Raw genomic sequence first — 12,161 nt, forward strand, 5'->3', positions numbered from 1 at the left:
AGAGAAGAGGACTAGAAACGGAGATTTCAACAAATCTTGGATAGTCTCTTTGTGATTTGGTCTAGATTATCCGGTCCATAAAACCGATTTAGTGAAAAGTAGCGTGTCCTTTAGTTCAAAGGCGAGAAGAAATTATGCGTCGAGGAAGGGAATAGATAACATGAAAAAGAAATAGCCACTACTCTTCAATATCCTTGACCTTCTCCCACTGGCCCTTGAGGTTCTCCTTCCACAAACTGACCTTGTTGTCGCCTCCACTTACAGCAAGGATGTTACCGCTGAGACTCCAGCTCACACGCCACAGAACAGTATCAAATTCGAGAGTTTGGCTAGACCACTGGCCAGGGTTAGAGGCGTCAGAGGTCCAGATGCGAACGGTCTTGTCTTGCGAAGCCGAGGCAATGTAGGACTTGGAGAGAATACTGGGGGACCAGGCCACATCACGGACCCAGTCCGAGTGACCCTCGAGGGTTTGAGTAGGGTTGTAAGACTTGGATTCAGCGCTGCGGAATAATCAGTATATACGATAAAGCAATTGCAAGCCAGAAAACATACTTGTAGTCCCAAATCTTGACTAAATTGTCACTGCCACCAGTGACAAAACGGCGCTGTTGACCGGGTCCGGGGTTGGAGCTAATCAGGCTACCGGCAAAGGCGGCGGGAGCCCAGCTAATCGAGTTGACACCCATTCCGTGGGCGTGGAAGGTCTGATGGGTCCAGTTGTTGTCACGGAACTCGAGCACGCTAACATGGCCATCGGAGGAAGCGCAAGCAAGGAGACATCCGCTCTCATGGGGAGCCCAGGAGACCATGTTCACGGAAGCAGTGTGGAGGGAGAAGTCGAAGACCTTGGTCCATGAGCTGCCACTGGCGGGGGAGGTAGCATTCTGGGGTTGTTCGCGCCAGATCAAGACCTTTCCGTCGTAGGAGGATGATGCAAGAATTGTGCCAAACTTGGGGTGAGCCTAGAGCAAGAGGAGGACACTGTTAGTCTGGCTGCGGAGCGCAATGGCTAATGTTTTGGGCCACTACTTACCCATGCGACGCACCACACTGCGCCCTCGTGACTATCAAATATCCAAATCAGCAACCAAATTATGGACTGCGACAATTCACCACGCTAGCTCACCCCTTCAGTGTCTCTACGAGACGGTGTGACTCTCCCTCAACTTCAAAGATCTTTATCGTCTTGTCGGAAGAGCATGTTGCCAATCTGCGGCCGTAGTAATCCAAGGTGGCATCATGCTATAATTCAGGAAGCTCTGTCAGCCAAAGCTCCACAGCCGACACCTAGAGCTGTCAATTGAATGGAATCTCCAAGCACATACAATCATCTCCTCGTGCCCCGAGTTCGAGATCACCTGAGCGGAAGCCTGGAGTTTTAAAGCTGTTAGCAGGGCGATTGGGGTAGAATGGCAGTTATACACATAAATACACTCACCATTTTGTGGTTATCAGAAGCGACAAACAATGAAAAGTAGAGGAGAGAAGCGGGACTAGAAACTCCCTGTTTGTATGGGCCAAACAACTGGCCTGAATCCGCTTATCCTTATCGTGCTGACTCAGGACACGTGATGATTCCGGGGCCTCGGTCGAGCATCGGCAACCCCACGATCTCGGTTTGTCTTCTGATCTTCTCACCTTCCTGTCACCAAATTTGTTTCTTTATTGCTTACTGGAGGACCTTCTTGCACTAATCATTCTACTGAAATAATCTCTTGCTGATCATCACGGTCATCATGGCTGATGCACTATGTGGACCGTCAAATGCGCTTCAGAACTTCCAGAAGCATACATCGGTTGATCGAACCCTTCAGCAAGATCGGCTATCTTCTAAACAATCACCTACCCAGGTTTGTGATCATTAGAGATCGTTTTGGGTTGATTAGTGCTAACTTCAGCTCTTCAGGGGTTCCGATCCCAGAATCCTCGAGAAGGAATACTTGACCCGGAGTTCGCCGCATTCGAAGCTAATACCGCCGGTCCTGCACTGCCAGATCTACAACACCCGGCTCATTTTGGAGGACCAGCACAGCACTATACTGCACAGCACCCTGTACATCACCCGGCGAATGCCAGTTGGGCGTCAGACTTCCAGAACTTGCAGATCTCAGGGCCTTCGCACCCTGTATCGCAACTACAAAGACCCAATATCGCACCAGCTACAGCACATGGCGGGTGGCAAAATGAATTTATGAACCAACATCAACGAGTACCTATGTCCCAGGCTCAGCAGAATCCGCAAATGCTTGGTGGCTACCAGGCATCCTTTGCGCCCAGCTACCCGATGTATGGTGCCATGAATCAGCTGCAACCCCCGCAAGCTATGCAGCCCGAACAACAGAAGCCTATGGAGCAATTTGACGAATCGGCCTTTGAGGCTGCATTCGACCAGGCAAGGGCGGACATGGAGTTACAGGGGGCCGACCTCACCCGGCAAAATACTCAGCAGACTCTGGATAGTGATAAAGTTGATGCCGTGGAACCCATCGCGCAAGAACAGATCCGACTTGGATCGGACCTCATTCCTCAGAGCGACAAGGAAGATCCTCAAACACGGGCCCGAGATGCAGATGAGCTTGCCCGGACCGCCGGTCAACTGCTTGATAGCGTCCGCAATGAACAAAGCACGAAATTCCAACAAAGCAACTTCTTAGCCTTGATGCGCCGAATTCGAGATCGGGAAGTGGAGGTTGAAGGGGATGAGTTCCGTGAAGTCAGTACCAACCCGTAACGGTTTGGATGTCGGACGACAGAAACACCGGTATAATTTGGACAATCTACGAGGGCGTTTGTCCTTGCTAATTTTGGTGCAGACGGCGCAGTCTCTTCACCCAGGTGGACCATATTACCCGGGCCAACCCTACCCTGATCCCGCCATTACCCCAAGCAGTAAGGAGCCTCCCCTACCAACAGGGACCGACGTCAAACGTCTATGAGAAACAACGCAGAACCTGACCAGGCATTGCTCCTGCCCAGACGGTATAGACACTAGAGACCCCCCGGCAGCCGAAGAAGGAACCAAAGATTTACGGGCCGGTTCTTTTGGTGACACAAACGCCCTGTATGAAGGCTTGATTCATAGCCAGGGACTAGTGGACAGGCGCATGACCCCATGCCCTTTGAGGAAGGATTTGGAATCACACTTTATACACTAGATCTCCAGGGCATTTGAGTACAAAGGGGCGCAGCATCATATTTTATTGATACCCACGAACAATAGCAAGCACGTGATCTCTATTCAGCGACAAGCCTCCATTGACTTTGACCGATTAGGCAACTCAATGGCCAAAGCTGGTCTCTGATTGGTCGCCTATTGAATATCCTCCTATTGTGCCCATTGAATTGCTACCAACAATAGACACCTCTAAATCTGACTTAAATTTCCAACTTTGAGCCTGACTTCTTCTCTTCTCCCCTTCTCACCTTCACATACTCCCACTTCTTTTGCCTCCATCATGCTTCCTCCATCAGATTCATTTCGTCATCAGCTCCAAAAGCTTGCAGAGGTGAGAGCTAACCGCAACAACCCTCCACCTACTCCACCTCCGGCATATACTTTGTCAGCCTGTCTACCTGACGGAAGAACCGTCATGGCCATCGACCCCAATCAAGAAGAGGAGTCTGGCCCTATCATCATTCGAATTGACAACTCCATCTCTGTCAATGGCGAGGACAATACAGTCATCGTACCTTCTGGAGCAACTCGGGCTGCAACGCAGACCGAAGCAGACTCCTGCTCCGCCAACAGGCCTACTCCACGACACACGAATATGTCATCAACTGTGACTGCAATTATTGATGCTTTGAACCGTGTTAACGCACTCTGCGATATGTCTGGTAACCTGCGAACCCTTGAGGTTGACCTCAATGCCGGCATAAAGATTGATGGTCGAAACAACACAATCTGTATGGGTAACGTGGCTAAGGTTCCCCAGCCTAAGACGCAGGCGCCCGCGGTCAGACAGAATCTTGGCCATAAGCGTCGTGCAACATCGGTGTGGTTATGATTATTCACAACGACATGAATCATCTGCTGACTTGATACAGGAGCCCGCCGGATGCCCTCCATCCACTCGCCTTCGCACCTAGTCCTGAGATTCAAAATCAATATTTTTCATTTCTTTATTTTCATTTTGGTGTTTGGATTTTAATCCTTTGGCTTTGGCAATCTTTCTTCAAGTATCTCCTTTAGCGTCATGTGTTGGCAGGTGATGATAAATCCAGTGTCACATTGCTTTGTTCTAGTCCCCTGTATACCTAGATGCTTGACTTGAGTTATTTTCTTTTAACGTTGGTGGTCTGTGTAAGCTTCCATCGCTTTATGACTTATGAATTCGATTGACATTTCGGTCTTCAGTTTACTCTTTAGAAATATCAATGCTATTTTGTTCCCTGGTAAGCCAGAATTCCAATGAAATCAAATTTATCCAATAAGAAGGGTTGGTATTGCACTAGTGTCAAGGAGAATTGTACTACCAAAGTGGCAGCTCTCTTGACTACCTTCGAAGTTTTTCTTATTTACTATGGGAAATCTGACAATTTACCTAATTCTTAACACCCCTGGGGCTCTACATTGAATTATACATGTAAATTGGCCCAAATAGCGGTGAGGAGGTCCTGAGCCCCGATGATCATGGCAACTTTTCCTGCGGGGGGCTTTCCAATAACAGAGAACAAAGACTCATATTGAGCGACGTGGGTATAGCAGGTCAAATGAGGGATGTGCTCTTGTGGATCTCATTGACACGCTTGCAGCCCAAATGGTTAGACTTGGTCGCGTGTGGAACACTGTTGACCCACTGTATTTATGGGGTATTGATCTGGTGGCAATGGGATTGGGGATCTAGCTTGAACAACATCTTCTAATTTACGCTCTTGATTCACAGGAAACATCACATTGCAAATGGATGGCTGGGATGACGAGCCTGTCTGGAGGATTCCTCTGCCGAAGTATGAACATCCACCAGAAACAAAATGTCCGCGTCAGTAATCATATCATTGTTGATGAGAACTCCGATTCTGACACTATCACCAGTGGAATATGCAAAAGTCGCTACTATTGATCTTTCTGAATATGATCGTCCCGGAGGTAGGGATCGAATAGCAAACCAATTCAAAGAATGCGTGCATGACTTTGGTATTTCTCTCCACTTCCATGAACTTCTCAACGGATACTGACAGATAGAGGCTTCTTTTATCTTACCAATATTGGCCTCTCGCAGAATGAAATTGACCTACAATTTGCCATTGCCAAAGCCTTTTTTGAACTGCCATTGGAAGAACGACTGAGACACCTTGCACCTTTACATCAAGGAAATTACAATGGCTACCGGCCACTAGGTACCCTGAGTTTGTTTCCAGGGTTGCGAGACTCATTGGAATTCTACAGTATTTTCAAGTTTATCCCTCAAAGCCAACGCTCGCAACCGGAACTTATCCAGCAATATTCAGCTGAGATCGAGAGATTCTCTCGTCATATGCATGAAAATGTTTCATTCAAGCTCCTACGAATTCTTGCCACTATGCTTGAACTGCCCGAAGATCAATTTGTGAATGGAAACCGCTATGAAGACGAATGTGATAGCTCCATCCGGTACATGTTATACCACGCACGGGCGCCGGAGGAAAACAAGATGTTTGACGATTACTACCTACGCGGCCATACAGACAAAGGCACATTGACGTTCCTCTTCCAACAACCAATAGCAGCATTGCAAGTGCAGCGAGTGCAGGCGGACTGGGAGCATTTAAGGATCCCCGCCGGTACTGTGGCAGTGAACATTGCCGATGCATTGCAGTTTCTGACGAATGGGTATCTGAAGAGTGGCTTACATCGGGTCATGGCACCACCAAAAGACCAGGTGCATATGGACCGGTTGGGGCTTTTATATTTTGTTCGTCCGACGGATAAATTGCCTTGGAAGTCGCTAGATAGTCCGTTTCTGAGGAAGGCAGGTTATGCAAAGACCACTGAGCATGATAGCGAAATTTCCGGGCTGGAGTGGTGGAGGGCAGGCGTGAAGGCTCGTAAAGGAGCGAGTTACTCAAAACAAACAGCTCGTTCAAGTACCGAACATTAGTGGGTGGCAACTCGATCTACTGAGCAGATGAGAACGGCAGTGTGCAACTGCCATTAGCTCGAAAGGCCAGTGCCTATATCGCCTTCAATCTTTCTATATTACTACTTCGTATGAATAGGTTACTAGCTATAGTTATTACCTCTCTTTCACATTTTGAGTTATGAAGGTAAGGATCACTCATGTGAATGAGAACTGAGAAATTAGAGAATGATGGTAGAGTATCTACAGTTATTACCTTTCTTTCACCTTTTAGCGAAAGGATCATTTACATTAATGAGAAAACAGGAGAATTAAGAGAGAGAACTGAGAGAGTGCTAAGAGAGTGCTACTTCTTTGTTATATCTTAAAATCGAAGATATTTTTAGAAATCTTCTATTATTTTACATAGTTCTATACGTTTTTATGGGAATCTCTATTCCCTTATAAGCTCTTATACGATGTCTATTTTCATATATTTACTTTATAAGTTAGTTCCTTAAAATTTTTCCTAGTATATATGTTTATATATATTAGTTCTTAGTTTGAAGTTCTACATTCAAAAGGTACTTAGCTTACAGAGCCAGTACACTTAGGATATAGTTTAGAAATACACCATTAATAAACAATTGATGGCAGAAATAGGGGCACGGGCCTTTTGAGCTAATGGCGACTACACACTGCCGTATATCTGGGATCCCATAGGATCGGTGCGAGATTAGCTAATCACCCCACTACACAAGTGCACAGTCATCGCTCTACAACTTTCGACCACTTCGCTCATTGATCGTGGTCTCATATTCAAGATGGCGCCTTTGATTACCCTCGCAACATGTGCGCTGAATCAGTGGAGCTTGGATTTCGCTGGTAACTTGAAGCGGATCAAGCAGAGTATCATCAAGGCCAAGGAAGCTGGTGCAACTCTGCGTGTCGGACCAGAGCTCGAGATTCCGGGTTACGGTATGTCTGGAGTTATATACAAGTAATCTATGTCTTCTTGGCTTTTTTGACTAATTACAATAACACAGGCTGTCTCGACCACTTTCTGGAGAATGAAGTGTACGATAACTCATGGGACTCCCTCTATTCGATTCTGACAGACCCTGCTCTGCATGGTATCATGATAGATGTTGGACTTCCTCTTCTTCACCGGAACTGTAGATACAATGCTCGTGCTATTATTCTGGATGGAAAGATCCTCTGCCTGCGGCCCAAGCTCTATCTTGCCAACGACGGTAACTTCCGCGAGATGCGCTTCTTCACGCCATGGAACAGACCTAGACACGTTGAGCAGTACTACTTGCCCCCATTTATTCAGAAACACCAAGGCAGTCGTCATGTTCCTATCGGTGACGTTGTTATCTCCACCATTGATACATGCCTTGCTGCCGAGACATGCGAGGAGCTGTTCACACCCAACAGTCCTCACATCGACATGTTTGTAACCCTTTCTTTCTGAAATAATTTCTGAGATGCTAACTTGATATGACCAAAGGGGACTCAATGGCGTAGAGATCTTCACAAACAGCAGTGGAAGTCATCATTCTCTCCGAAAGCTCAACGAGCGCATTGCTTTAATTCAAGAGGCTACTCGCAAGAATGGAGGTATCTACCTCTACTCCAACCAACTTGGATGTGATGGCGATCGATTGTGAGCAATCCCAGACCTGCCAAGGATTCCTGCAAGAATATCCAGACAGGCACCCTGAGTTATTACTGCAAATAAGAACCGTACTGATCTCAAACAGGTACTATGACGGTTGTGCCATGATATTTGTCAACGGCAATATCGTAGGTCAATCGAGCCAGTTCTCCTTGAATGAGGTTGAAGTTGTGGTTGCGACTGTGGATCTTGAAGAAGTGAGAGCCTTCAGGTTTGCGCCTTCACGTGGCATGCAGGCGGTTGCAGCCCCGGAATATCAACGGATCGAAGTCGATTATTCTCTATCACGAGAAGATGAAGTGTTTGTGCAAAGCAGAACCCCTGTCAGACCACCACGCTATCATCTCCCCGAAGAAGAAATTGCCCTTGGACCTGCATGCTGGCTTTGGGATTATCTCCGGCGATCCAAGGCCGCTGGCTTCTTTGTTCCTCTATCTGGGGGAATTGATAGCTGTGCGACTGCCACCATCGTGTTCTCTATGTGTCGTCTTGTCATTCAAGCTATCGAGGATGGAAACGAGCAGGTAATTGCAGATGCGAAGCGCATTGCGGCTTTCACCACTGAACTTCCCAAGACGGCTGAAGAGCTGTGCAACCAGATCTTTTTCACTTGCTATATGGGAATGGAGAAGCAGAGCAGCAAGGAAACAAGGGACCGCGCCAGAATTCTATCTGAGAAGATTGGGTCTTACCACACAGATGTGAATATTGATGACATGTTCAACTCCACCAAGAATATGTTGACCCAAGCCACCGGATTTGAGCCAAAGTTCAAAGGTTCGTATATAGTTATGCTGCTTCATCTCAATGAAAAGTCTACTAATCTATTTCAACAGTTCACGGTGGAACTGTCACGCAAAACCTGGCTCTTCAAAATATCCAGGCCAGATCCAGGATGGTGCTTGCCTACTACTTTGCCCAGGAGCTGTGTGAGGTCAGAAACCGCCCTGGAGGCGGTGGTTTGCTAGTACTTGGAAGCTCCAACGTAGATGAATGTCTACGCGGATGTAAGTGTTCTCTATCTTTAGAGGTAGCCATCTTTGAATTATGTACGCTGACTTCCAAAACAGACTTGACAAAGTACGATTGTTCATCTGCGGATCTCAACCCAATTGGATCTATCAGTAAGGTCGACCTGAAGCGATTCATTGCCTGGGCCTCCAAAGACTTCGATCTCCCCATTCTCCAAGACTTCATCCATGCCACGCCTACCGCCGAACTTGAGCCCATCACTTCTGATTATGTATGTGGATCATCGCTCTGTATAGACCATGATACTAACCGTTCAAAGACCCAAAGCGATGAAGTCGACATGAAAATGACCTACGCGGAGCTTTCCCGCTTCGGTACATTGCGTAAAGTCAACCACCTCGGACCCTTCGGAATGTTCCTCCGACTTCTCGAAGAGTGGGGTGGTGAAGGCAAGCTCAGCCCACGCGAAATTGGCGAGAAGGTGAGCCATAAATATCCATCACGCCCCCCTTCCCCGTCCGAATATTTCATTGCTAACTGGCTGGTAGGTCAAACTGTTCTTCCACTTCTATCAGATCAACCGTCATAAGCAAACGGTTGCTACACCCTCCTACCATGCCGAGAGTTATTCGCCCGACGATCACCGATTCGACCTTCGACCCTTCCTGTACCCACCCGGATTCGAGAGCTGGTCTTTCCAGAAGATCGATGCTCGTGTCGAAGCAATGGAGAAGAGGACCAAAAAGGCAGCCTGAATTTAGATTAACAAACCTGTACAATGCGGCGGATATCACTCGCCATGACTTAGATGAACTTGGACTTTGTCTTGTTAGACCTCAATTGAATCAAGATTGCCCTGAATACGAAAAGCACTACCAGGCCTCAAAAAAAGGGCACATATCAACAGAAAAAGCCTCGCACAACTTCCGCGGTGGTCAAATTCCAAGGGAGTAGACATACAACGACACTCACGGTTTAGCCACACCTTCAACAACATTGGAGGTTGAATTTTCTCCCATTGCTCAAGTTAGAGTGCAGAAAATCAACCAAGCAACCAAAGCAAATACGTGGACGCAGCTGAAAACCGAGTGGCTTCGATGCGAATGCTGGGGCCTAAGCGAGTTGTGCCCTTGGCCCCAATGCATTGAGTCTTCCTGCTCTGACTTCGTTGGTGAAAATATCTCAGACTCAACATTTGCGGAGTGTTTCTTTTTGCTTTTTCTTTCAAATCCCCGCTTTGCTCCAAGCTGAGCTGATTATGAGCCTCGTCTGATTGGTGATTATTTCTGCGAGTTCGCTCTTAGGGCCCGTTCCGCCAGCCACCGAAATCCAGCCCATGCATGTGTCAAACTTGAATATTCAGTAGATGGTAGCGAGCTCACGTCATTGGTGAGATAGAGCTGTAGAGGATGCTGTAGACTCAGAACCAAGCCTATCAGGATTCGCCATGCCATTTGCTAGGTGATCCTATGAAGAAGTCTTACGCGTTCTGTTTGATAGCTTATCACCCACTAAATGTATGAAACATACTGTAGACATGATTCAGTTCAGATAAATAAAAAGATGCAATATTGAAGTGAACAGGTTATTATAGCTCATCTATGCATTAGTTCCATGCCCTAGGAAGGTCGCTCTCCCAGTTCCATAGCCCGTGGCGCTCTCAGACCCCCATCTTTCTTCCCGTTCATCGCCCGACTCGCCATGTTCTTCCTCATCCTTGTCCATGCATACGTGATGTTGGCTACATTAGGCAGATGCGAGTTGTCCCCGCCTCGCACGGGGATTGATTCTTCTTTCAAGATGCCCGCTCGAATCATTTCGTTGACGCTCTGATGGATCTCAGCATCCAATGGGAGATCGCGGGGGGCACCCAGGTTTGGTGGGAGTCGACGAGGAACCCATTTTCCTTTTTCTAATTCGAGACGAGTGAAAATGGGAAGACATTCTGAGCGCACCAATTAGTCTCATTTCCGTGAGATGAGAGGCATGAAGAAATGAACGCTCACCTAGAATCCACCACATAATGACCATCACAAAAAACGTTCCATACCCAAATCGCAGTGTGTCGTGGGGCTGATTAGTTTCTCTTCGAATATCGAACGCATTAGTCCCCGGCTGCTCTTGTCCAGGGAAGGCATTTTCTTTCTTGACTACATCATCGACATTGAGGGTCTGGAATGACAGCTTGCTCTCCGAGCCCTCCAAATTCAGGACTTCTTGAATCATCCAGTTCAAAGGAGTGTCGGAGAGGAGATGCTTCTGACCACGCTGAAGTCCATAACCACCGCCAACATCGCAGTGGTTTCCAGCAAACCAAACTTCCTTGAGATCTACCGGATACTTATCCTGATCTATGAGGAAAAGGGCCGGCTTAAATTTCAGTCGTCGCTCATGAATTGACACCGCATGTCGGATATGGTGAGCCGCTGGATTGACAATCGATTTGTAGGAGGTGCGGTAGAATGGAATTTCAAACTGACCAACACTATTCACACAGTCAAAAAGACCGAGGAAATGAACCCCTATCCCTGGGCGACAGAATGTAGTCTTGAAATCCTCCAGATAATTCTGCAATTTGATGTCTTTGGCGGTTGGGGGGTCGTTGGCGCGCGATTGCTGGTAGTTACTAAACGTTTCCCAGGCAAAGTGAACCATTTCTTCATTTCCCTGAGAAAGAAGTCCCAGATCTTGAATCATTTCTGCAAGGAAGCGAGCTGTGTATGCGCCCCGCGAGAACCCGAAAATGTAGATATGATCTCCAGGGAGGTAATAGCGCATTGCGAACTGGTAACCGGCCAGAACATGACTCCGAAACGAGGAGCCAACTGCTTGGTCAACAGTCGTGATAATGCTGGATTTGATCTTGGGCCAAATGGTGAACAGGTTTCCACTGGAGCTTTCACCTTTGACATAGGTGCCAATTCCCGCTAGAAGAGATATGAGCTTCACATTGACGTCGGCTGGGTGGTTACATACGCTGGTAGTAGTGGAATTGACCAGGCGAATTCCTCTCGAGCATTTGATAGATTTTCACGATGTTTGTGTCCGACTCATTACCTTGAAATCGATTGCCTGTCCCATCGAAGCAAAGCACAATTCGACGGGGACCAGAGGCTGAAGCTGGTATATTTGGTTCCTGGGATGCGTGCGGCATAGCGATTTCGAACCAAATAGGATCAAGTGAAAGTCTATAGTGCTGCAATGAGGTTTTAGTAAAAAACCAGAGGGAAACCTGTAGCCCAAGAAGACAAAGACCATGAATTGCGCCAGCCACGACGAATCCTTAGTCTTGCAGAGTGATCACACCAAGCTGCAGGAATCCATTTTCAGCTCTCCTCATCACTGACATGTTCATGCACCCCCTCCACTATGCATGCTCAACTCAGCTGAATTGAGGCTAGGCCAATCGATACGAAGATAGTATGCGTGGCGCAAAGGTAGATGTTGCGAACCCTGAAGTCTGGGAT

General features: G+C 47.4%; 6 protein-coding genes across 6 annotated transcripts; 4 read left to right on the top strand and 2 right to left on the bottom strand.

Annotated features, from left to right (window-relative positions):
• Positions 1-178: 178 nt before the first annotated feature.
• Positions 179-1,444, bottom strand: sec13 (GTPase-activating protein SEC13; the record flags this gene model as incomplete). Its single annotated transcript, XM_057128951.1, has 6 exons — positions 179-503; positions 556-965; positions 1,037-1,067; positions 1,130-1,245; positions 1,329-1,373; positions 1,442-1,444. The coding sequence occupies 6 exons, from the start codon at positions 1,442-1,444 to the stop codon at positions 179-181; spliced, it is 930 nt and encodes a 309-aa protein (XP_056983507.1).
• A 295-nt stretch (positions 1,445-1,739) lies between these two features.
• pex20 lies at positions 1,740-2,939 on the top strand (the record flags this gene model as incomplete). The annotated part of the gene is made up of 3 exons (XM_057128952.1): positions 1,740-1,853; positions 1,910-2,716; positions 2,817-2,939. The coding sequence occupies 3 exons, from the start codon at positions 1,740-1,742 to the stop codon at positions 2,937-2,939; spliced, it is 1,044 nt and encodes a 347-aa protein (XP_056983508.1).
• A 519-nt stretch (positions 2,940-3,458) lies between these two features.
• On the top strand, positions 3,459-4,092 carry N7511_006576 (uncharacterized protein; the record flags this gene model as incomplete). The annotated part of the gene is made up of 2 exons (XM_057128953.1): positions 3,459-3,998; positions 4,051-4,092. 2 exons carry the CDS (start codon positions 3,459-3,461, stop codon positions 4,090-4,092), a joined length of 582 nt encoding a protein of 193 aa, XP_056983509.1.
• An 885-nt stretch (positions 4,093-4,977) lies between these two features.
• N7511_006577 (uncharacterized protein) lies at positions 4,978-6,083 on the top strand (the record flags this gene model as incomplete). Its single annotated transcript, XM_057128954.1, has 2 exons — positions 4,978-5,140; positions 5,185-6,083. The coding sequence occupies 2 exons, from the start codon at positions 4,978-4,980 to the stop codon at positions 6,081-6,083; spliced, it is 1,062 nt and encodes a 353-aa protein (XP_056983510.1).
• Positions 6,084-6,865: 782 nt separating this feature from the next.
• On the top strand, positions 6,866-9,449 carry N7511_006578 (glutamine-dependent NAD(+) synthetase; the record flags this gene model as incomplete). Its single annotated transcript, XM_057128955.1, has 8 exons — positions 6,866-7,019; positions 7,088-7,496; positions 7,555-7,710; positions 7,808-8,499; positions 8,559-8,729; positions 8,793-8,965; positions 9,014-9,175; positions 9,243-9,449. The coding sequence occupies 8 exons, from the start codon at positions 6,866-6,868 to the stop codon at positions 9,447-9,449; spliced, it is 2,124 nt and encodes a 707-aa protein (XP_056983511.1).
• Positions 9,450-10,313: 864 nt separating this feature from the next.
• On the bottom strand, positions 10,314-11,848 carry N7511_006579 (T6SS phospholipase effector Tle1-like catalytic domain-containing protein; the record flags this gene model as incomplete). The annotated part of the gene is made up of 3 exons (XM_057128956.1): positions 10,314-10,639; positions 10,701-11,621; positions 11,671-11,848. The coding sequence occupies 3 exons, from the start codon at positions 11,846-11,848 to the stop codon at positions 10,314-10,316; spliced, it is 1,425 nt and encodes a 474-aa protein (XP_056983512.1).
• Positions 11,849-12,161: the final 313 nt, after the last annotated feature.

Source organism: Penicillium nucicola (assembly GCF_028828085.1).
Source record: "Penicillium nucicola strain IBT 29836 chromosome Unknown utg000006l, whole genome shotgun sequence".
Lineage (NCBI taxonomy): Eukaryota > Fungi > Ascomycota > Eurotiomycetes > Eurotiales > Aspergillaceae > Penicillium > Penicillium nucicola.